Here is a 26132-nt window from a genome sequence, read left to right as displayed (position 1 = left end):
AGATACAACAAAGCCCCAGTCTAGTTGGTGGCGGTAATGCAACATTTATTGGATGTGAACCGCCGTTAAACCTCATCGAAGAAGAAGACCCGGAAGTACTTTTTTTTTATTGTTGCTGACGAGACGCTGTTGCTCACAGCAGTGATCCTTGAATCTCGTCGGTATTTCTGATTATTGCATTACCTTTGTGTCTTCAGAAATATATTTTTTAAACAGGTAACGTTTAGCTAAACAGAACAATTATACACGCTACTCTTCGTGTCGAAATTAGTATTTTCTTTGACCGGAATCATACGCCGAGGGCCAGCTCACGCTAGCAAGTTGTCGTTTTCAAATAAACAACGTTAACGTTACAGTAGTTAGCTAAACCTAGGTAGTTCATCTGAAGTACATCATATTACACCATCAATCATGGCAGTTGTCAACGAAGGCGCATTGAAGAAAATGCTCAAGGTAAGCATCGATTTTACCTAACGTTAGCTAACAATTGTTTTTATTAACATTGTTAGCCTTTCAGCTAGCTAAGCGCGCTAACTAGCTAATGTTAGCTAACTACAAATATTTGTCTAACGATAACTATCTCGGTTACCAAATAACTAGTGCTAGTGTTAAACAGTTAGACCTGATTTATAACGTATGTTTGATAACGTATGTTTATAGTTAGATACCGTTAACTAGATAGTTAACTTTAGTTATCTGGCTAGAAAACACTAACTAACCTTAGGTACCTGGCTGAACCAATCAGTGTTAAGACATTGACATTCAGCAATATTAATCACCATGTCCACTGTTCAGCAATACAAATACAGGGACCTGACTGTTCGTGAGATAACCAACGTCATCTCCCAGTACAAGGACCTGAAGCCTGTTATGGATTCATATGGTAAGAACTTGTACAGTACATGGGTCACCGCAGTGGCCCATATCACAAAACATGATCTATGTGTTATTGTATGCTTGTCTGATTTGTTTTATTGAGTGATATTTTCTGTCCTCAGTTTTCAATGATGGCTCCACTAGAACTCTGGTGAGCTTAACAGGAACAGTGCCAGTCAGCTACAGAGGTAGGCTAAGTTTGGGTGTATGTCACTATCATCTGACAAAAAAGTAATGACCATGGTTGTGTTCATAGGCACCAAACAGAGAGGAACTACCTGGACTTGTTCAATAAGAAACACACATTTCCATTGTCTGTTGCATAACTTTCCTGTTGTGTTCTATGATTTTTTCTATTACAGTATTTGAGCAATTTTCTTCCCAAGCGAACTGTCTGTTTCACAATGCCATATATATATATATATATAAAAACAATACTCTTGTCTTCTAGGAAACATATATAACATCCCAGTGTGTCTATGGCTGCTGGACACCTACCCATACAACCCTCCCATCTGTTTTGTGAAGCCCACCAGTGCCATGATGATCAAGACTGGCAAACACATTGATGCCAACGGCAAGATCTACCTGCCCTATCTGCACGAGTGGAAACATGTCAGTAACAGCGTTGTCTCCAGTATTTTAGCATTGGCTATATTATACCTCTGTTTTTTTGCGTGTGAATTTTTTTGTGACGCACACTGTATTACTCTTCATTTATTACTGAACCAATATCTCTGTACCTAGTTTCTGATGGATTTCACACATAACATGGATTAAGTAAACACAATTAATGTTGGACTACTTTAAAGGGGCAATATACAGTTCAAACAATAATAGTCCACCCCACCACTGTTTTGGGCAAAAGCTGAGGGGATTGGGCTTGAGTATTGATTTATTTAACTAGTCAAGTCTGTTAGGAAGACATTCTTATTTACAATGACTGCCTACTCCGGGCAAACCCTAACCCAGACAATGCTGGGCCAATTGCCACACAATTGTAACCACTCAAATTCATAAACCATCCACTGGATGCAAGGACTGGATACAACATCCATGATATCAAAATTATAGTTTGAGGCTATACAGTGTTTGTTTACAATTACATTGTTTACAAACATTGGAGTAAAACCAGCTATCATATTTTGGATTGTGATGGGGTTTGACAGTTGAACTAAGCTACATTTTTTTATTTGACCTTTATTTAACTAGGCAAGTCAGTTAAGAATAAATTCTTATTTACAATGAAGGCCAAACTCGGACGACGCTGGGCCAATTGGGCGGCGTACAATGGGACTCCCAATCACGCCTGCATGTGATTCAGCCTGGATTCGAACCATGGGCTGTATTGATGCCTCTTGCACTGAGATGCTGTGCCTTTTACCGCTGCGCCACTTGGGAGCATGAGTTATATACGTTATGCTCTTCAAGAATCGAAGGGTATATCATTCATTTAAATGCCTAACATTTTTTTGTAGCAATCGCAGATTGCCCCTTTGACAGGGCTCCAGACTGTGGCCATTTAGTCACATTTAGCCCCTCTCACCCCCGCTTGTTTACCCCTCGTGATTGTATAACATTTCAAAATGCAATTGTGGGGGCAACACAGCTTTGGAAGCAACTAGTTGTCTATATTAAAGAGAGGAGGGTCTCAGTATTCTGTAGTTACAATTTTCTAAACATATCTGATATGGGTTTGAAGTACGGAGCTCACAAATTTGCGCATCGTCCATCGTGAGTGCACTCGGCCTCATTGCAAAGTTTTTGGGAGATGTTACATTAACTCTTAGATTAATACATGGCCACTAGCAGTAGGTGTTATATTTAGAGTTAGCGATCTAGCTAATGTGTTTTGCGTTTCCACTTCCTTGGGTGCTGAACTAGTACCAATTGAATTTGGCCTATACATAATATTAGTGCACGTAAAGATTTTACGTGCCCTGTTTTGACAGTAACATAACAAAAATAGCCTAATTGTCAACTGAAAATTCATGACAATCACTGGATTAGGTTTACATATACAAATATTTGGAATCTTGCATTCCTGCTTGGACTTTTTAGATCAAGGGTGTCAAACTCATTCAATGGAGGGCCTAGTAATCTGCAGACGCCCGGCCATCCGTGGAATGAGTTCGACACGTGTTAATGTAATGTTTTTTCTTGAATATCATGTCCGAAGTCTATTACACTACTTAGGATGTAGAGAGTGAAACCTCTCACTTTGTCTCTTCCTCTATGATAGTATGCATACAAGGGCTGGGCATTTCTCATTGCGAGCTTAATAGAAACAGGCTTGCTATTGTTGCATATCTTATTACAGTCAAAAGGCTATAGCCTATTATACAACGGGTGGGTCTAATCCTGGATGCTGATTGGTTAAAATCCCATTCCAGCCAGTGTTTATTCCAGATTCCAGAAGTTGCCACAGGCTAAATCTGACTTTGAAAAGCCTATTTTCTCTGTTCCCTCTCACTGTGCAATCCACTGTCTCATCAGCCCAGCCAGGCAATTTATAAACTTGAACTCCACTATAAAAAGCATCTAGACATTATCTCACATTTCTTTTAGACTAACATTTAGTTTTCAACAGCGAAAATTTGTATAAACCTTGCAGTCTATCTCAGCAACACTGTTTCAATATTGCAATTCGAACTCCAGCTGTCCATAGTAATGAATGTGGCGGGAGTCGGGAATAGGCAGACAGGCAGGCAGCATTTCTCATCCAATTGAAATAATTAATCAGCAGGCATTATTTTTCTGGGTGTATACAAAGAAATGTCAATAGAAAACAACAGGAAAATCGAAATGAAATGCAGCATGTTTGCTGTCTTTCCAGCTTTAGTTTGAAGTGATTGTGTTAGCTGTGTCTTTGGGTAGCTCCTATGAACAACAGTGTCCTGATGAGAGCACAGTATCTGTGCCTGGCGAAATCGCGCCTCATTAGTTCATTGTTATGGATGCATCCAAATAAATGTCACTTGTAATTTGCTTGAACAACTGCAAATGCAGCCACTTCGCTGTTATTCTGGCTGCATTGTTTGTCGTGACTATGAGAGCGTTGCCAGCTAGTATGGCAATGGAACATTTTAGACTGGGTCTTGTCCATAGATACAGAACTAAAAGACTGAGTGAACTACCAGCCGGCTTGGGCAGCAACCTTAGATTTGTGTCGGGACTATATCTCATGGAAGGATGAATTGGCATGAATAAATTGTTGTATGAAAGTGATAATGCCCTCGAAGCTGGTGTTTGGATGATATAGTGGCACGGTTTCGAATGGCGAATGAGTGGCGTGCTTTGAGTTGAGATTGTGAAATCGTGGCCACAAGTTTTTAACATGCAATTGTGTTTAGCATTGTTATTTGTTGCGCAATGACTGGGCTTACAAAAGCAGGTTTCACTCCAGTGGCCTAGAGGCTTTTTGAGGAGATACTCTTGCACTGTCTGACATGTGGTAGGCTATTCTGGTCCTCAAACTGGGCTGTGTATGTGTGAAATAAAATGCATGAGGACTAACAGAAATATACATGCGGCAATTAAATTCCCCCGAATCATGCAAATTAACCTATAGATCGATTAGCATGACAGGTCAAATGTATTTTCGATGTAACGGTTAGCATCCTTCTTAATAAAGCATTGTGAATGACTTTCTAAGATGAGTCAAATGTATTTTATTGTGTGACACAGCAAAATATGTTTTGGGGTGTCACAATCTAGGGCCCTATAAAATCTGTGATGCAGAGAACACGGATGGAATCCAGACATTTTAAAACTGAATTCAACAATATTCAAACGTATTGAACTAAGTAGGGAATCAACTAAATGTATTCAACATTTATTAATTTGCTCAAGGTCATCATAAGACATGAACAAAATGCATCAGTTATTTGTATTTCCTGCAACTTCCTGAAGAGGCAACAAGAATTTCCCCTGTCTATGTGCGGTGCGCTCATTTACCACTTTGTGTAGATGAAAAGGCTTTCCCAAAAACCTTAATTAAATGTTGACTACAAAGTAGGATATGCTTACCTGGCAGAATATCACAAAAACTGCTTGACAGCAGCCTCTTTGCTAGGTGCACACTGGAATTAAACTAAGCCCCAAAATCTACATTTCTAAATAATTTCCCAGATCTCAAAAGTTGTCTCCCGATGTGGTGTAAGTATTGTTGTGGATGTAGAACATCCTATTTAGTTGTTTGTGATAAAAAAAAAACATTTTTTGGCTGGTGCCATCAAGGTTAGTGCCACTAGGGGGAATGTTAGCCCTACTTAACATGAGCTCATTTCATCACGCTGTTATCTGTATGAGGTGAAGCCTGTCACAGTTGTCCATCTCCATGTGGACAATAAAGTTCTGTTGTACTTCTGTTGATTTCTCTTCCTCGCAGCCCCAGTCGGACCTGTATGGTCTGATCCAGGTGATGATCGTGGTGTTTGGGGAGGAGCCCCCCGTATTCTCCCGCCCCACCACACAGGCCCCCTACCAGGCCTTCCAGGCTGCAGGACCCCCCAACCGTAAGTTACCCGTTCAGTCTGACATTGTTTGTATTCCAGACCTAGCATTCCTGTTTCAACTTGTCAACTAATCAAGCCCTCGACTAGTTGAATCGGGTGTGCTATTTCAGGCCTACAACATCATTGGGAAACGTCTGGGTATCTTCAAGGAATGATTTTTGGAACACTGCAGTATGGATAGCATTAGTCAGTTATTTTCACTATATGGATAGGTCGGTCATTGTAATAATGGGAATTTTGTATGAACTCTGTTTCTCCATATAATACGTGAGACTTTGGGCGCCATTTTCATAGTGCAAAAACACTTAACGTCATCTTGCATTGTAATTGAAATTCAAACATTTCTTTAACTGCATTATAAGCAAGCGACTATTGAACTAGAGTTTTAACTGAGCAATACATCGTCGTCTCGAACATTGTTAAATATTTCAAATTTAATTATGCCTCCAGATTGAGGTTTATGGTCATTTTTGCACTTTGTAATTCTTCTGCACTACTAAAATGTTGCCCTGAATCGTTCTTGCAAACACATGCAGTACCTCCTATTGGACTCCAGATGGTATCCACGCACATTGTAAAAGATGGATGACATGACCAATGTAATCTGACCCTCACACTGTCAATCCCTCCCTCCCATCCACAGCATCCTACATGCCAGGTATGCCAGCGCTCTCCCCGTACGGACCAAACCCCACCCCTGGGTAAGATGTCTGTCTTCAAGGCCACAATTTCCTCTGACACTGCCTCTCTCAGCCAGTCCCTCTCAATCTCATCAAACCAGTTCTGACATGTTTGTCTTTGGGTTTACATAAGCAACACAGCCACATAAGCATGTCTGTCTGGTGGAATCATCACACTCAATGAACAAATTAATGAAGCAGTTCCTTCTCTTACAGTGCCTCATATAGTTCATAAGATGTACAGCTTTGATTAACAGATGGCTGTTGGTTGATGATGCATGGTTTGTTGTTTTCTCTCCAGTGGCTATCCAGGGTACCAGTACCCTAGTGCAAACTCGTATCCTGCCACAGCTGGCACTACACACTACACTTCCCAGATTCCTGCCTCCACTGTGGGTATGTATCATACGGCATTGCCTTCTGGATATTGTAATCTCAAGGCCTGGCTTGATCGGAGCTATTGAAGTATCAAAGGGAAAAATGCACACACCCCTAGGAGAATCACAAAGGTTTTCTATGCACAATATTGGACACCATTATGAAGTCCTAACACTGCCTTGTATGGCAATTTTAGGTCTGTGACATGTAACCGAAGGTTATGGATGAAGACCATCCTGACAATAACCATTGAATTATTTTTTATGAGTGAGCTTGTGAAGCATACTGCATATTTCAATGACTTATTAGGTGTTCCCTCTAAGCTGCTTGCGAGTGCGCACTTCCTCCGGTACTCCCGTGCTAAATAAATGCAATGCTGCGCAGAGACACAGGAGATTGAACTTCACTGAGTTCGCCCCATTGGTTTGCACTATATAGATCAGTGTTTTTTCTGTGATCGAATCAACATTATATCAGCCCCTTTTCAATGCAACAAACCAAAACAAATCTAACTTTGCAAGATTGAGTCTGGTTTTGTTGCAGGCAGAGCCAGTGCACAACGGAGTAGAATTCTATTGGCGGGGGTAGCTCATGAGCGGTCTTTCAATCACCCATGAGTGAATGCGCTTCCTGCAAGAGCACAAAACATGTAGGCTACATTTTCAGCGGTCTTTGAGAAGCCATTCAGGTAAAAAGCATATGTCTTAATTAAAGGGGCAGTGTTGAATTTTGAGACAGGCTAGCCTACGGTAGCCTACGTTGTCTTATTCTCTGTATAGTAATAATACATTTTATTTTGTAAAGTGGTTTCAGTGGTTTGTTCAGTGGCCCCAAAAATTAGGGAACATTTGGCTGGAAACCTATTATAATTGTAAACATTATTGTTTTCCAATTTTTGGAGCGCTATAGTTCTTAAATGGTAAGACCTACAGAGACAACTTGGTGGGATTGCTTAAGTTGGTGCACAAATACATCTGGTTTACACGTGGCAGCCAAACGATGGCGCAATAAACAACATTTCATTTAAAAAAAGTCAGCCCTACCTTCTCATTTAACCTAGTCTCTGAATTTGAAACAGAGGTTCCACTCTACCCAATGAATACATTTGCATTTAGGACTGATGACATCACCATGATGGATCATCTGGCATTTTGAAAAGGTTGTAATTTCTCAAACTTGTTATACAGCATTTATAGACCAAGATCTTTAAATTCATTATAAATTAAGTTAATATCTTAAACGTCATGACCGCTGTGAGCCAATGAAATTTAGTTAGGTTGGGCTTGACCTTTCAAGTCGCTCTTGACGGGAATAATCTAGAATGTTTCCTGAAGTGTGCGGTTGTCCACTACCCAGATGGATTCAAAAGTATAGAATTGATGTGAGTACCAGAGATGAAGTCAATACCGAAACCCTTTAGATCCAGCCCCAGACAGACATTCTGAGACTCAGACTGTTTAAATGGGGAAGCAACAAGTAAACTCTAGTAGAGTGCAGTAAGTATAGTTCAGTACAGAATAGTTCAGTGAAGTAGAGTATAGTTCAGCCCAGTAAGGTAGAGTATACCTTTTGAGTGCTCCAACTCCTTTCTGCCTCAATTTAGTCCTTTTGGAAGTTTTTCTTGATAAGGCCTTCTCGTGATTTTTGTTGTTGTTGAGCACCCCTCCTTTCCTTTGTTTGCTGAAGCAAGAAGGCCCACCTGAACTCTTACCTATAGTGTTGTGGAAATTGCCACCAGATACCCCTGAAGTCAATATTAAATGTATCCTTTTTTATCAGCAAGCCGGAGAGGTTCCAACAAACTTAAAGAATCAAGAGGAACACGTCTGTCAGGAGGTCTCCCGGGGCAGTTCCGTTCTCTTATATACGGCTATACAAAAAAAGCTACATAGGCATGGTCCATAGGGTTGGTTCCTACATGTGACGGGCACCGTCTCCATTCTTAACTTATAGCATATTCTGGGCGTTCTTCCAAAAGATCTGACGGGGTCATGACCGTCTCCCCTTCATATCTCTACCCAGCACCTACATGAGACAAAATGTACAATTCAAGGCTATCTCTACAGACAACAATAGTTTAGTATAGTAATGTAGAGAACCGTACATTATTTACATGTTTGGGCTCTTGGAGGGTTTGAACTCCCTTCTGGCTATGCATCTCAATTGTCTATAGTTTTTCCTGAAGTGTGCACTTGTCAACTACCCATATGGTGATCCTCTGTAGTTCATTTGGTAGAGCATGGCACTTGCAATGCCAGGATAGTGTGTTCGATTCCCGGGACTTGTTTTTATTTTACTTTTTGTATGTAATCTTTAAGTAGACAATTATTATTATATACAATGACTGCCTACCAAGAGGCAAACGGCAGGGATGGGGGCTGGGATAAAACATTTAGGACAAAACACACATTATGATAGACACCACAACAGACCTTAGATAACACAACATGTCAGCAATACAACATGGCCACATAACATGGTGGCAACAACATGACAACACTGTAGTAACACATGGCAGCAGCACAAACATGGTACAAACAATGTTAGGCACAGACAACAGCACAAAGGGAAAAAAATGTAGACAACAATCAGGTGAAGCAGCCTCAAGTGTAAGGAAGAGTGTCCATGATTGAATCTTTGAATGTAGAGATGGAGATAAAACACTCAAATTGGACAGTTTTTTTTTGCAGGTCCTTCCAGTCACTAGCTGCAGCAAACTGAAAAGAGGGATGTGTGTACTTTGGGTACCTTTAACAGAATGTGACTGGCAGAATGGGTGTTGTATGTGGAAGTTGAGGTTTGTTGTAGGTATCTCAGATAGGGGGGAGTGAGGCCTAAGATGGTTTTATAAATATCAACCAGTGGGTCTTCCCCTGGGTATACAGAGATGGCCAGTTGACAAAAGGGTATAGAAATCATTGATGTGTCCTATAAGGCAGTGTTTCCCAAACTCGGTCCTGGGAGCACGTTTTTTTTCTTTTCTCTAGCACTAGACAGCTGATTCAAATAAACAAAGCTTGATGATGAGTTGATTATTTGAATCAGCTGTGTAATCATCTGTAACGTCCCTTAGCTGAGCAGTGAATTTCAAACACAGATTCAAGCACAGAGACCAGGGAGGTTTTCCAATGCTTTGCAAAGGGCACCTATTGGTAAAGGAGTAAAAAAACTAGAGGCATTGAATATCCCTTTGAGCATGTTGAAGTTATTAATTACACTTTGGATGGTGTATCAATACACCCAGTCATTACAAGCTTCAGGCGTCATTCCTAACTTATTTTTTTATTCAATGTTTTTAGCTAGACAAGTCGGTTAAGAAAAAATTATTGCTTACAATGACGGCCTACCCTGGCCAAACCCTCCCCTAACTCGAACGACTCTGGGCCAATTGAGTGCTGCCCTATGGTCTGTAGTGACGAGTCTAGCACTGTGATGCAGTGCATTAGACCGCTGCACCACTCGGGAATACTAGTTGCCGGAGAGGAACTCTCAGGGATTTCAACATGAGGCCAATGGTGCCTTTAAAACAGTTACAGAGTTGAATGGCTGTGATAGGAGAGAACTGAGGATCGATCAATAACATTGTAGTTACTCCACAATACTAACCTAAATGACAGTGAAAAGGTCACCTGTACAGCATAACAATATTCCAAACATGCGTCCTGTTTGCAGTAAGGCACTAATGAGTAGCACTCTTCATATTTTCAAGCAAGGTGGTGGCTGCATCATGTTATGGTTATGCTTGTCATCGGCAATGACAGTGTTTTTTTTATTTTGGGATGAAAATAAATGTAATGGAGCCAAATATTCACATTGAATGTTCCTGAGTGGCCTAGTTACAGTTTTGACTTGAATCGTCTTAAATCTATGGCGAGACGTGAAAATGGCTGTCTAGCAATGATCAACAACCCACTTGACAGAGCTTGACTTATTTTTAAAACATAATATGCTGTTATTGTACAGTTCAGTTGTGCAAAGCACTTAGAGACTGACCCAGAAAGACTCACAGCTATAATCACTGCCAAAGGTAAGCCTAACTTGTATTGGCTCAGAGGGTTGAATACTTAAGTAATCAAGATATACAGTGCATTCAAAAAGTATTCAGACCCTTTGACCTTTTCCACATTTTGTTACGTTACAGCCTTATTTTCCTCATCGGTCTAAACACAATACTCCATAATGATGAAGCGATAAGTATTTTTTTTTTTTGCAAATGTGTACATAAGGTGTTTTTTTACTTTAATACAAGTATTCAGAACCTTTGCTTAAGCTGGCCACCCAGCCAAACTGCACAATCAGGGGATAAGGGCCTTGGTCAGGGAGGTGACCAAGAACCTGATGGTCACTCTGACAGAGCTCTAGAGTTCCTCTGTGGAGATGGTAGGTTCTGGAAGATTCTCCCATCTCTGCAGCACCCCACCAATCAGGCCTTTATTGTGGCGTGGCCAGACGGAAGCCACTCCTCAGTAAAAGGCACACGACAGCCCGCTTGGAGTTTGCCAAAAGGTGCCTAAAGGACTCTGACCATGAGAAACAAGATTCTCTGGTCTCTTCGAGCCTGAATGCCAAGCATCACATCTGGGGGAAATCTGTCAACATCCCTATGGTGAAGCATGGTGGTGGCAGCATCATGCTGTGGGTATGTTTTTCAACAGTAGGGAATGGGAGACTAGTCAGGATCGAGGGAAAGATGAACGGAGTAAAGTACAGAGAGATCCTTGACGAAAACCTGCTCAGGACCTCAGTCTGGGGCGAAGGTTCACCTTCCAACAGTACAATAAACATAAGCACACAGCCAAGACAATGCAGGAGTGGCTAAGGGACAATTCTCTTAATGTCCTTGAGTGGCCCGGCCAGAGCCCGGACTTGAACCCGATCGACCATCTCTGGAGAGAGCTGAAAATAGCTGTGCAGCGACGCTCCCCATCCAACTTGACTGAGTTAGAGAGGATCTGCAGAGAAGAATGGGAGAAATTCCCAAATACAGGTATGCCAACCGTCATACTCAAAGCTGTAATCTCCGCTAAAGGTGCTTCAACAAAGTGGTACAGGGTCAGAATACCTATGTAAATGTGATATAACTTTTTGCTAATTTCTAAAATTAAAAAACTAAAAACCTGTTTTTGCATTATTGGATGTTGTGTATAGATTGAGGAAAACACAATTAAATACATTTTAGAATAAGGCTGTAACATAGCAAAATGTGAAAGTCAAGGGGTGTGAGTACTTTCTGAAGGCACTGTATAAATTATGTCTCTGTAATCTAGCATGCGTAGGATGGTCGTCTGAATCGGGGTTAGATTCGTAGCAGGGGTGAAAGAGGAGCGATCACAATAGAGGAAACCAAGTCTAGATTTAACCTTAACCTGCAGCTTGGATATTAGTTGAGAGGACAGTGTACTGCCTAGCCATAGTCCTAAATACTTGTACGAGCTGACTACCTTAAGCTCTAAACCCTCAGCGATGCTAATCACACTGGTGGGGGTTGGATTATCTTGGCAAAGGACAAATGCTCACTAACATGTATGTGACCATATTTTGAGAAATAAGCTTTTAGCGCTCATTACATTTTTGGGGGATCTTTTATTTCAGCTCATGAAACATGTTGCGTATATATTTTTCTTCAATGTATTATTCCCACACTACTCCTACAGCTTTTACTCAACCTACCCTTACAACTTTATAACATGCAGAGGTCTAACTTGAGTTGCTTACATTTTTGTTTTTGATACATAATACTTTTTTGAAATATAAGCACTTAAACATGCAAAACTATTTTTACATGGAGGTCTATGGTGACCAAAATATGCAATTTTCTAAACTGCTGTACGTACATCTACTTTTTAAGAAACACACTCCAAACCAACTTTACATAATACAGCAGAACACTCCTAATTACAAACTACTGAACCACCACCACACGACAACAGATCTCAAAGATTTACCAAAACAGCTGACAACAGTAGTCAGCAGTTGTGTTGTACATTCAGAACTACAGTATATTTTCTTAATTTATAGACTAATCAACGTTAATAAATAGGCTATGGACATGTTGTGTGTATTTTTGTATCCATTTGAATGATTGTCAATTTCACCTTCAAATATTGCATAGCTGTCTCTCCCCTTCATACTTTCCTTATCAATTCGTTCTTATGGCCTACTTTCGGAAAGCCTAAGGTAGGTCTAGGTATTTTAATACGTTTTAAGGGAAGAGTAAATATTATCTCTTGTGTCCGACACGCTGAATGACGAGTCATTTTACGGGGTGTGCGTGTGAAAGTAGCATGTCTGGACTCCCTCTCTATAATAAGAATCAAACCCTCCTGTCATGATTTCATCTCGTAAAAGGCCTGTTTTCAGTAGCTTAGGCTCCATTATTTATTTAATTAGTGCATCCTCTCTTTGAAGAACATATGCTAATGCCACTGCCATCGAATGACCGCAGTAGAAGGATTTGATGCAACTATTTCGGGAAAAGACCATTGGTCTTAGAGTGGTTTAGACCGTCGAAATGGGATCCGTATTGAATTTTTGATTTTGCAGGAAAGCCAACAGACAAGGACAAGATAGGCATATCTTTATTTTAAAAAATAATAGCAATGTTGTCATGTGTCAATATGTAAATTATACAGAGCCTCTCCAACCTGGAATTTCTTCATTTGTAGATTGATAATAATGAAATGCCATCATTATAAACAAAGTGTAATGGCAAATAGGTTTTTATTAAGAAGCATATACTGCCTGCCATTCTGTTGACCTTTAATTGACCCTGACCTCTAGCATTCTGGCTGGGGTCTGTTCCCCTCTGTGACCTCACTGCCTGATCGCCTCTGAAATGTCGCCCCTGTAACCAGACTCTGGTGACGAAAGGTCAAGAGGTGTGGTGGTCCCAACCCCCTCAGCACAGACACAGCTATTTTTAACCTCCGGGTTGACATTTTCCCTTATGTGCTAATCTATGACCAGTTTACTCATACACTTCACTATAAATATCAGTGTCTTATGGAAATGTTGTCCTACTACTTTATTTAGACCAGGGGTAGAGGGGAAAAGAGGAGGGGTGAAAGAGGAGAGGCTATATGGACACTCCTGGTGCCCAAATTGATGTGCGTCGCGCAGCTGAGAGTCAAGTGTAGACTAATGGATGCGGTTTAGTCAGTTGTCCTGATGAGCCCTAAGCTAGTTAGTTTATTCTGGCTAGCTGGCAACAACAGCAGCACCACACCAACAAAAATCCACCTTTTCCAGCTGAAAGACGCTTCCATGAGCCTACCTGTAATGTTGCACAACGATTTAAGTCAATAATTCATTGATTAATACAAAGTATGATATATTTGGGTTTGAACAGGGAAATCAGAAGTTATTAACTTGGTATTTTTCCGCATCTATGCTGTGTTTCATGATAAAATTACTTATAGTCAGATATAAATGTACAAGTCTTGTGAGGGATTGCTTTAGCACAGTTTCTAAACCCAGAGCCGCAACATTGCAAGACTTCCGGGAATGCTTGCGAAACAGATGAAGCAGGTTTGGGATTTGAGAAGTGAATGAAAGAAGTGAGAAATTCTTCCTTAGTTGTTCATTTTCACAATCTTAAGCACAACGTAAATTCGACCAAATGTCTTTTTAGTTGAACTACTGTCACTTTCTCAAGGTTGGGGTAAACTGACATGTTTTCATTTTCGTCAAACGCTATCGGAGTGCCTTTTGATTTGACAGCCTGCACATGCGCAATTCAGTGCGAAAATACCATTAGTACTGATGACATTTCTGTGCATGTGCTTAGCTAGTCTCTATGACGTCGCCTACAAGCGTTATCTGGGATTTCTAGTGGAGAAGCAGTTTCTGCCTATCTTCATACTGTACCGTCGTGAGCTTTAGTTAATTTATCAAACAACTATCTCTTTCCCTACTGTATTTATTTCATTTATTTATTTATTTTGCTCCTTTGCACCCCATTATTTTTATTTCTACTTTGCACATTCTTCCACTGCAAATCTACCATTCCAGTGTTTTACTTGCTATATAGTATTTACTTTGCCACCATGGCCTTTTTTTGCATTTACCTCCCTTATCTCTCCTCATTTGCTCACATCGTATATAGACTTGTTTCTACTGTATTATTGACTGTATGTTTGTTTTACTCCATGTGTAACTCTGTGTCGTTGTATGTGTCGAACTGCTTTGCTTTATCTTGGCCAGGTCGCAATTGTAAATGAGAACTTGTTCTCAACTTGCCTACCTGGTGAAATAAAAAATTTGGAAGCACCTACAAAACATATGTGCGGACTCCTTACGTCCTGTTTACAACCTGGTGCAACGGGTTACTGCTCTCCGTAATGGACTTTGTTCGATCTGGAGCTGTTGGATGGGCTGACGATGAAACAGTGAGTGAGAAAAGAGCAAATATTATTTGGATGAGCTACTGCCGTTCACTTGGCGATAGTAAGCAACCTGACAAGGCACGTTAGCCGAACAACTTATCAGGGGCTAGCTTCATGGCTTATGTCACCTAGCGAACATTAACTGGATAGCTATTTTTCTTCACCTTTTATTTAACCAGGTGGTCCAGTTCAACAAGTTCTCATTTACAACTGCGACCTGGCCAAGATAAAGCATGCAGTGCGACAAAAACAAGAGTCACACATAAACAAACGTACAGTCAATAACACAATAGAAAAATCTATACACAGTGTGTGCAAATGTAGTAAGATTAGGGAGGTAAGGCAATAAATAGGCCATAGTGTTGAAATAATTACAATTTAGCATTAACACTGGAGTGATAGATGTGCAGATGATAATGTGCAAATAGAGATACTGGGGTGCAAAAAATAAATAACAATATGGGGATGAGTTAGTTGGGTGTGCTATTTACAGATGGGCTGTGTACAGGTACAGTGATCGGTAAGCTGCTCTGACAGCTGATGCTTAAGGTTAGTGAGGGCGATATGTCTCCAGCTTCAGAGATTTTTGCAATTCGTTCCAGTCATTGGCAGCAGAGAACTGGAAGGAAGGGTGGCCAAAGTAGGTGTTGGCTTTGGGGATGACCAGTGAAATATACCTGCTGTAAAGCGTGCTACTTTTGGGGTGTAGCTATGGTGACCAGTGAGCTGAGATAAGGCGTGGCTTTGCCTAGCAAAGACTTATAGATGACCTGGAGCCAGTGGGTTTGGTGACAAATATGTAGTGAGGACCAGCCAATGAGAGCATACAGGTCGCAGTGGTGGGTAGTATATGGGGCTTTGGTGACAAAACGGATTGCACTGTGATAGACTGCATCCAATTTGTTGAGTAGGGTATTGGAGGCTATTTTGGAAATGACATCGCCGAAGTCAAGGATCGGTAGGATAGTCAGTTTTACGAGGGTATGTTTGGCAGCATGAGTGAAGGAGGCTTTGCTGCGAAATAGGAAGCCGATTCTAGATTACATTTTGGATTGGAGATGCTTAATGTCTGGAAGTAGAGTTTGCAGTCTAACCAGACACCTAGGTATTTATAGTTGTCCACTTATTCTAAGTCCGAACCGTCCAGAGTAGTGATGCTAGGCATGCGGAAAGCAATCAGTTGAAGAGCATGCATTTAGTTTCACTAGCATTTTAAGAGCAGTTGGAGGCCACGGAAGGACAGTTGTATGGCATTGAAGCTCGTCTGGAGGTTTGTTAGCACAGTGTCCAAAGAAGGGCCCGATGTATACATAATTGTGTCGTCTGTGTAGAGAGAATCATCAGCAGCAAGAGAGACATTATTGATATATACAGAGAAAAGAGTCGGCCCGAGAATTGAACTCTGTAGCAACACCCATAGAGACTGCCAGAGGTCCGTACAACAGGCCCTCTGATTTGACACACTGAACTGTCTGAGAAGTAGTTGGTGAACCAGGCGAGGCAGTCATTTTAGAAACCAAGGCTGTTGAGTCTGCCCATAAGAATGCAGTGATTGTCAGAGTCGAAGCCTTGGCCAGGTCAATGAAGACGGCTGCACAGTACTGTCTTTTATCAATGACGGTTATGATATAATTTAGTAACTTGCGCGTTGCTGAGGTATACCCATGACCAGCTCGGGAGCCAGATTGCATAGTGGAGAAGGTACGGTGGGCCTCGAAATGGTCGGTGATCTGGTTGTTCACTTGACTTTCGAAGACTTTAGAAAAGCAGGGCAGGATGGATATCGGTCTATAACAGTTTTGGTCTAGATTGTCTCCCCCTTTGAAGAGGGGGATGACTGCGGCAGCTTTCCGATCTTAAAAGATCTCAGATGATACGAGAGGTTGGACAGGCTAGCAATAGGGGTTGCAACAATGGCGGCGGATAATTTTAGAAAGAGAGGGTCCAGATCGTCTAGCCCAGCTGATTTTATAGGGATCCAGATTTTGTATCTCTTTCAGAACATCAGCTGTCTGAATTTGGGTGAAGGAGAAATGGGGGAGGCTTGGGGAAGTTGCTGCGTGGCATGCAGAGCTGTTGGTAGGGGTAGGCCAGGTGGAAAGCGTGGCCAGCCGTAGAAAAATGCTTATTGAAATTCTCGATTATCGTAGATAATGTTAGTGTTTCCTAGCCTCAGTGCAGTGCAGTTGGGAGGAGGTGCTCTTATTCTCCATGGACTTTAGTGTCCCAAAACCTTTTGGATTTAGTGCTACAGGGTGGAAATTTCTGTTTGAAAATGCTAGCCTTAGCTTTCCTAAATGACTGCATATTGGTTCCTGATTGATTGTTGAAATTTCATCACAGCTGGGATATTTTTTAATTTTTTATGTTTAAGAACAAATTCGTATTTACAAGGACGGCCCTCATCATTTCTGGAGACGTCAGCATAAAGTATTAAAAAAATGATTTCATGTTTTGTTCATTTAATGCCTGTTCTGTTAATGTTTACATAACCAACTACAACTTCAAGCTGAGCAAACAATGGAATAGAAAACAAATTATTACATTTTAAAGAAAGCCCATCTACTTCTGCGCTCCTATCCCACATTGACTACTGAGGGTTCCAAATGTTACAATATGTTTGAGGGGTGCCACATTGGCATTTAAATTGTTTTGGGCGTCCCCATGAGCACCACTGAAATTAGAACTATGTCTGTGCTCTAACAAGCCACCGCATCCTCCTCTTGGCTATAACAGTACAGTATACACTTTCTGTTAACTTCTTTGGGACTGGGGGGGAAGTATTGACTAGCTTGGATGAATAAGGTGCCCAGAGTAAACTGCCTGCTACTCAGGCCCAGAAGCTAAGATATGCATATTATTAGTAGATTTGGACACTCGGAAGTTTCTAAAACTGTTTGAATGATGTTTGTGAGTATAACCGAACTCGAATAGCAGGCAAAAACCTGAGAAAAAAATCCAACCAGGAAGTGGGAAATCTGAGGATTGAATGTTTTCAAGTCTTTGCCTATCGAATATACAGTGTCTATGGGGGTCATAATGCACTTCCTAAGGCTTCCACTAGATGTCAACAGTCTTTAGAACCTTGTTTGACGCTTCTACTGTGAAGGAGGGGGGAATGGGAGCTGAATGAGTCAGAGGTCTGCCAGAGTGGCATGAGCTGGTCACGCGCACTCAAGTGAGAGTTAGCTGCGTTCTATCGCATTTCTACAGACAGGAATTCTCCGGTTGAAACATTATTGAAGATTTATGATAAAAATATCCTAAAGATTGATTCTATACTTCGTTTGACATGTTTCTACGAACTGTAATATGACTTTTCGCCTGAACTTTCTCCTGGACTTGCCCGCACGTCGTGAGTTTGGATTGTGTACTAAACGCACAAACAAAAAGGAGGTATTTGACATTTTTTTAATCTGACACAGCGGTTGCATTAAGGAGAAGTGGATCTAAAATTCCATGTATAATACTTGTATCTTTTATCAATGTTTTATGAGTTTTTCTGTAAATTGATGTGGCTCTCTGCAAAATCACCGGATGTTTTGGAAGCAAAACATTCCTGAACGTAAACGCGCCAATGTAAACTGAGATATTTTGATATAATATGAACGTTATCAAACAAAACATGCATGTATTATGTAACATGAAGTCCTATGAGTGTCATCTGATGATCACCAAAGCTTAGTGATTTAATTGTATCTCTATTTCTGCTTTTTGTGACACCTCTCTTTGGCTGGCTGTGTTTTTCTGTGACTAGGTACTGACCTAACATAATCGTTTGTGCTTTAGTCATAATGCCTTTTTGAAATCGGACACTGTGGCTGGATTTACAACAAGTTTATCTTTAAAATTGTGTAAAATACTTGTATGTTTGAGGAATTTTAATTATGGGATTTCTGTTTTGAGTATGGTGCCCTGCAATTTCACTGGCTGTTGGCGAGGTGGGATGCTACCATCCCACATATCCCAGAGAGGTTAAAGGAGCACTGGTGTTATTGTTGGGAGAATACAAGCTAAATAGTAATTTTGCCATCTACACATTAACAGTGTAATATCTGGATGACATTTTTATTATGCTCAGTAAATAATAAGGAACATAAAGTAGAATTGCATATGCATACATTGTCAGGTGTTTGGTTCAGTGTGTGATACATGATTTGACCAAATGACAGCCTTACTCTAGCCGGTTCATCAAAAACAATGCTATTTTGCTTTATAGGTAATGGTCCACTTTCTAGCTAGTGTTCATCACTGATAGAGGAAATAGTTGCTTTCCTTGGCTCCCTACAAAAGGGCCAACTGTTATATTGGTAATCTAGTGGGGATAGTTGTAAATATTACCGCTAAGTTGTTCCTGCTGTTGCTAAGTTAGCTAGCCAGCTCGTACAGTAGCTACTAACTACCTAACCTTTACTCTTTACTTATCGGAAAAACAGCTGAAAGGTAGCTAGCTTGCGTAGTTAGTTACGCTTCTGCTTGAAAAGACATCCACAGTTGCAAATAGTTACCGGTTGCTACCTGGCTGGCTAGCAAGCTTTATTGGTCCAGGGAGTAGTTTAGCAAGCCTCCAGCTTTGCCGGTAAAGCACCAGTACTACTGCTAAACTCTCTATTCATCCTTGATCATTCAATTCCTTTGGAGAGGAGAAGAGTGGATGGTCCTCTGCCTTCTCCTTGCTAGCTGTGCTGTGCTCGATAGTGATTAGCAAAGCTATCTCTGGCTGTTTGTTTAGTTTGCGGAGTGTGGGCTGTGCCAGAGAATTTATGGCCTGTGTACACAGAGGAAGGTGGAGATATGCCCAATTTTAATCAATATTATAAGGAACCCTATGTCTGAGGGTGGTTAAGACAGTGTGTATTACCAGCGCAACAGTGTTGTATCGAGGTGCTTCCCACTGTTGCTTCCCACCGGGCAGCTGTGTTGCATGTCCCTGGCAGTAGCTAACATGGCCAATTTGTTCCATCCCACTTCATGTTATTTTGAGTAGGACAGCAGCTCACACACTAAATAACTTGTAATGTTTGTAGTAAACATGTCAATGTCACCGTGATATAGTCTACTGCTCAATGGGGAGAGTTTGCGCTGCGTGTTGTGTTGCCGGCTTGAAGTGTCCTTCGCTCCCACTTGCCGAGCACTAACAATTACTCTGATAAAAACTTTGGCAGAAAAGTTTAAAATTCTCACTGAAGTTTCTACCCACAAGCATAATCTAGCTAGCTGGGAAGGGCTCATTAGGATGACTGACTGAACTGACCAGTTTTGCCAAATATAGCAAAAATGTACAGCCCAATGACCACTCAACCTGGCCACAAGGCCTGAAAACTAGCCCCGCCCCCCCCCAAATGGGGAAACAAAGGGAAAAAAATAATATACACACACATTTCCTAGACACGCAAAATGCTTATTTTTTTGTTGAATGTTTCGCAACAAGAGTTATCACGAGGGAGAAAGATGTAGCTAGCTAGTGCTATTAGTTCATTGATATCACATCACTTGTCATGAAGTGTGTGCATGCTGGTGCTGCTCTCCACTGACTCGGCTGCCTACAGCGCTCTCTCAACACACAAACGCACATCCTTCTGGCCCTCCCTCCCCGCCAGCACTGGTTCCGCAACAGCCTGCCTCACTGCTTGATAGTTAGCTGCAGCAGGTAACGGTGAAATGAATCTACCTTTTTTAAAAGAGAAATGCCATGGCGGCCGTGGTGAAATTTAGAAGTAGCCCAAATATCTGGAACCGTCATTTTCACCTGCAACAGTTTTCAAAGTAGCCCAATTTTTGGGGAAACCGCCAACATGGCAACCCTGGAACTGACTGAACCGAATCCGTTCACCCCCACTCAACTCTCGCTGCGCAACATACTTGATCAATTTTGAGGTTCACTATGAGATTAATCATACATTCACATTGCTGACTCCAGCCTGCTAGTTCTAATATTGTACAGAGAAATGATATCTAGGCATCTCTCCTTTCAGCAGATTTCTACTACTTCCTCAAATGCTAGGCTAAAGTTCGGCAAACAGTTTGTTTACATGAAAGAAAATACCATGGAAAATTCCACAACTACAGTCAGTTTTCATATGTTATATAGTGAGTATAAGACTGCTAGGTGGAATGCTTTGACACTGTGAATTGTTTTATGAGGAAAATAACCTCTGTACACTTTAATGGCAGATCACCTGTATCAAATCGAGCTTTATTTATACAGCACATTTCAGGCATGGAATGCAACGCAATGTGCTTTACAGGAAAAAAACAATGAAAGCTGAAATATTTACTACAAACTTAAGATAAAAAAAAACAAAAAAACAAGAATGACAACTGAATGACTAAAAAGCACCCTAAGGAAAGCGAAGCTAAAAAGATGTTTCAAGATCTCTTTTAAATATGTCCTCAGTTTTGTCTTTCAGCTTTTTTTAGGGTAGTAGCAACACAATAACATGAACTCATTGGCATTGAAACATGTTTTTATAACTTTCTGTAAAATGTTGCTGGTGTCATTCCATATACATTTGAGAAATGAACATCCTGGAGATGATGCATCCCAACTTCCTCCGTCATTGTTTATGTCTGAAATCATAAGGGTCGTATAAGATCACGAACAAGGACACTGTGATGCAAGGATTGTAAATGCTGTGTAAAAGCAAATGTCTTTTTGCATAAATTATCAAATATAGTGTGTGGAACAGATTTTCTAGTGTAGCGTCTTGCTAGTTTACTCTTCTCTCCTCCCTGTCCTGTCCATCCCTCTCCTCCTTTTATTTGCATTTGAACTTGCTATGTAAGTAAGTTTAATTGTGCCAATACAGGCTGTAAATTAAAAAAAATCTAAAATCTAAATATAATCATTCTCCTCCTCCAGGCCCCAGTAGGGATGGTACCATTGGCGAGGACACCATCCGTGCGTCGCTGATCTCCGCGGTGAGCGACAAGCTTCGTTGGAGGATGAAGGAGGAGATGGACCGGGCGCAAGCTGAGTTGGACGCACTAAAGAGGACCGAGGAGGACCTGAAGAAAGGACACCAGAAACTGGAGGAAATGGTCTCACGGCTAGACCAGGAAGTGGTGAGGGAGGATATAGGGATATATTAGACACATTTCTCTTCTGTTCTGTCTCTTTCCTCTTTGACTCTAAGGTCCTTTTCTATTCCTCGCTCTGTCTTTTGCTCTTTCATTCCCTCTTTGCTCATTCTCTCTTTCTAACTAATATTGGAACATTGGGAGGGGGGGGGGGGGGGTGTACTGTTCATGTGTTTATTCGTCTTGTGTTTTTTTTGAAGGCGGAGGTGGACAGGAACATTGACCTACTGAAGCGTAAGGACGAGGAGCTGAGCGAGGCACTGGAGAAGATGGAGAGCCAGTCGGAGAACAACGACATCGATGATGTAATCGTGCCCACGGCGCCACTCTACAAGCAGATCCTCAACCTGTACGCTGAGGAGAATGCCATTGAGGACACCATCTTCTACCTGGGAGAGGCGCTGCGCCGCGGGGTCATAGACCTGGAGGTGTTCCTCAAGGTGAGGGTTGGGAAACACGCATGCAGACATGCATGGACACACGCATACAAACACACACAGATGAACTCACTCAAATAAACCACACACTGCACGCACACCTTTTCATAAAGATCATCACAACTAGGCATTGTGCCCTTGTATGTCTTCTCTAACGTCTCCCTATCTTTCTCTCCTGTTACAGCATGTGCGTCTGCTCTCCCGAAAGCAGTTCCAGCTGCGAGCCCTCATGCAGAAAGCCCGCAAGACCGCCGGCCTTAGTGACCTATACTGACCCCGCGGACACCCATACACACTCCCTTTCTCCCAGTCGCTCCCTCTGTACAGCTCCTCCTCTTTATATCTGTCTTTTTGTCTCTCTCTCTCGGTCTGTCCTCTTCTCTCTAAAAGACGTATGAAAAGAGCTAAAAAAATTGTTTTTGTTTCGAACATCTCCTAAACATGCATCTAGTTGGATAACTAATGTGGAAAATATGCAGTTTGATATGGAGCAAATGTCTGCCAACATTAATTCTTGCATTTATTTTTTATTTTTTTGTATTAATATTGGCAGCCATATGCTTCCATAGTCACAATGTTGGAGTGGTATCAAACGAGAGGTGTGAGAGTATGTGCTCTGACATTGTGTGACAGTTGCTGGTGTGAGTTTGTGCTACTTGTCTCGCTGTAAAGGAAAGCTTACACTCTCATATAAATATACGTCTCAACTAGGGATGTGCATCTCTCCTTTCATGAAAGATTCTAAATACATGGGCACTGATACGCTACAGGAATGATGCCTTTTTGTTTTAAAAGATTCAGTTTGATTAGGTGAGCGAATTAATGCGATTTGGTTAGATACGATATGCTTCAATGCACTAAAATGTTTTGCATGAACACATTTCATGTTTGAGCTAGTACTATGTCAATATGTGTCTTTAGAAATTAACATGGCATTTAGCCAATAATAATGCAGTTTTGGATTTTACCCTGTCTCAAAAGCAAATTGTTTGGACCATTGATTGTAAAAATGATTGCTGTCCATTATGAAGTTACCTTCTTTGTTTAAAAATGACCAAATACACCGACTGTTGAAAGCAAAATTACCAAAACCTGAACAATTGAAATATAATCTGAATGAAAACCCCAATCAACAGTTGGATGTGAGTTGTCCACAACTCGCATGTGAGAGGCTACACAACTCCGGTAAAGCACAATGTTCTTGTAACAATGACCCAGCAAATTACATTGGTTGTCACTCAACTAATAAAGCCTATGATTTGACATTGTAAAAGCCATTGTGCAAGCATCTGAGTGCTGAAGGTGCGCGCAGATGTATCCTATTAGAACAGGGATAGGCCTGCCTTTTGTTGGCGTGATCAGTTGTCTCTCGCACTATGCCACAGTTATATGACAGCACATACGCAGTTACATGCATAAAAGTTTGATATGCTACTGAACTGAAGGAGAGGCAGCATCAATTGTCACAACAGATAAGAGGTATTTTTGGTATAAAAACAATATGGAGTAAAACAAATATTAGTGAACTTGCAATTTGAATCGGTTTTCTGACCAATGTAATGCATGCTTAATTTGGATTGTTTTGGGATCCCGCAGACCGATGCACAAGTATCTTAAACATTTGAACCAAGGACCGATGCGCGTCAGTGAATCGTTACATCCCTAGACTCAAACTTTTAGGAAATGACAAGGGTTCATCTAGTCGGAGCATACTTTCTCAAAGCAGGGTTCATGTTGGCACAAAACTGTTTGGAAACCTTTTAGAGGTACAATTTGAATTATATTTTTTTGTATAAAAAAAAAAAAGAATAATGGCAGCCATTTGTTCCATATCCAACTGCATCAATGCTGAATGAGGTGAGCAGGTGACCCTGCCTTGTGCTCACAGTCCCCCTACCCTTTTATCTCCGCTATCTCTATTGCTCCCATTGGCATCTGGAACAATTGAGAAACGGCTTTCCACGTTAGCTGTTCAGGATGATCCTTCAGTCTTGAGCTGTGTCGTGTTTATTATGACACTCAATAAACAACGTTTTCAAAGTTTCGCAACGGAGAAGGAAAATTATAGTCCGTTCTTCTGTTTGGTGCCTAATGAGCAGAACCATGATGGTCAGTCGATCATGTCCATTGTTTCTCAAGACTCCCCTAAGCCCCTATACAGTGTCTGTATGTTCATGTTTGGATGTGTCACTTAAGGTTCAAAGGCGTCAAAAGGAAAATGTTAATGTTTTTCTCTTGCTTCGCTTAGTTGTTTATTTTCTGTTTTCTTTCAAGTTTTCAGCTGTTCTAAGAGATCAATGTCTTTACCCTTTCGGTTTATATAAAGGTTGTTAATTAGAAACAAGTGAAGTTTTTTTTTGTCTTTTTTTTTTTTACTAATCAGAAATGTATGTAGACAGGTCTCTTTTTAAATGAGCTTTTACTAAATGCACTTTGAATTGTATGATATGCTGTAGTTTTTTTTTCAGATTACTTTCATTTTCAGCAATAGACCATCTGTTCTTTTATCTGTAGAATTTTATGTAAATCAGCACAATAAAACTAGTCTGGTTTGCCAAAAATTACTCCTGTGGGGGTTCACTTTGGTGATGGTGTAGATCTAAAACACGTACCTTTTTCACACTTTTGTGCGGAGCCCTCCCCCCAAAATAATTTGCCTCGTAAGGCTGACCATTGATAAGTCAAACATTGGTCTAACTTTTCTGACTTGATAACCCAGAGCAGCCGACGATGCTTGTTGTATGCAAAGAGACTGTCATGTTTTAGTTTTACAGTTTAGTTCTGCTATGTCATAATATGGACCCTTGCGTTGATATCCCACCCGCCGACCTCAGTTGAGAGGAAAGACCAGGGACCTCCATTTCACCTCATTGAATGAGATCCACAATCTGCGAATGTGTAAAACCCTGCCTCAAACAACTGAATCGGATGCAATTCTAACATGTAAACACAACTACCATACAGGCATAGCATGCGCACACACGGAGAGAGAACAGATTGGTTGTTTCATCATCCTGGTAGTTTTATTTGGTTGGAGTAAATCGTATCGTAAGTATATCCAGATGGCACAGGGGGCTCTTTACAAGATTTTTTTTGTTGTAATTTCGTCCTTCGTTACTTTTAGTAATCAGTCGACCATGAATGTCCATTATAGCCTCACGTGGAAGTCTTGTCACATTTTCGTAGACTAAAATGAAAAGTAATTTGCATTTGTCATAGTTTCAGGACATCTTGTTATCATTGGTTTTAGTCTGGGAAAAATAGGTGATTGAGTATTGTCTCATTGCTGATACAATTAACACTCTGCTTTACAATGTGAGCTCTTTCTGTACACCCCACAGGGTCTCGGCGCTGTTGATTAGTTGCTTCTCTTCTTCGGGCTTCAGGGTCATGTGGATGACGTCGGTCAGACCACTGTTGCCCAGCACGCATGGCACACTGAGGAACACCTCGTCTTTCACACCGTGCATCCCCTGAGAGGGAGGGAAGAAGAGAGTCTGATTAGGGATGGATCACAGGTGGACTGGTGTAATATTAATGTGTGTCAAGTCCATACATCTGTGGCCTTGACCTGCTTTGACTATGGTTGGCCCAAATAAAGCTATCAGATATGTCTGTATTTATGTATAAAGAGCCAATTTAATCCTTATCTCTTCAGTCATAACACACATTAGGTATACAGTGTAGCAAATGGCTTTCTTGAAAAACATTCATATAAATACTTTATTTGTGAGTGCTGACTGTTTTTCATTCAAGTTGAGTTCACCCACTGCTATGCTA

The 26132-nt window shown here is 41.0% G+C and overlaps 2 protein-coding genes across 2 annotated transcripts in view; one reads left to right on the top strand and one right to left on the bottom strand.

Moving 5' to 3' along the window:
• Positions 1–25458, top strand: tsg101a (tumor susceptibility 101a). The gene is made up of 10 exons (XM_020456919.2): positions 1–453; positions 796–883; positions 999–1064; positions 1328–1491; positions 5267–5393; positions 6037–6094; positions 6375–6469; positions 21698–21900; positions 22116–22355; positions 22537–25458. Exons 1-10 carry the CDS (start codon positions 412–414, stop codon positions 22624–22626), a joined length of 1173 nt encoding a protein of 390 aa, XP_020312508.1. The 5' UTR covers positions 1–411; the 3' UTR covers positions 22627–25458.
• The window catches only part of ldha (lactate dehydrogenase A4), a 20800-nt gene continuing 20017 nt past the window's right edge, over positions 25350–26132 (bottom strand). The window contains exon 8 of the mRNA XM_020456920.2: positions 25350–25825. Within this exon, the coding sequence (XP_020312509.1) occupies positions 25661–25825 (165 nt within the window). The 3' untranslated portion in view covers positions 25350–25660. The remainder of the gene's footprint in view (positions 25826–26132) is intronic.

Source organism: Oncorhynchus kisutch, linkage group LG22, assembly GCF_002021735.2.
Source record: "Oncorhynchus kisutch isolate 150728-3 linkage group LG22, Okis_V2, whole genome shotgun sequence".
NCBI lineage: Eukaryota > Metazoa > Chordata > Actinopteri > Salmoniformes > Salmonidae > Oncorhynchus > Oncorhynchus kisutch.
The sequence above is the reverse complement of the archived record's forward strand: the minus strand, read 5'-3'. Positions and strand labels throughout refer to the sequence as shown.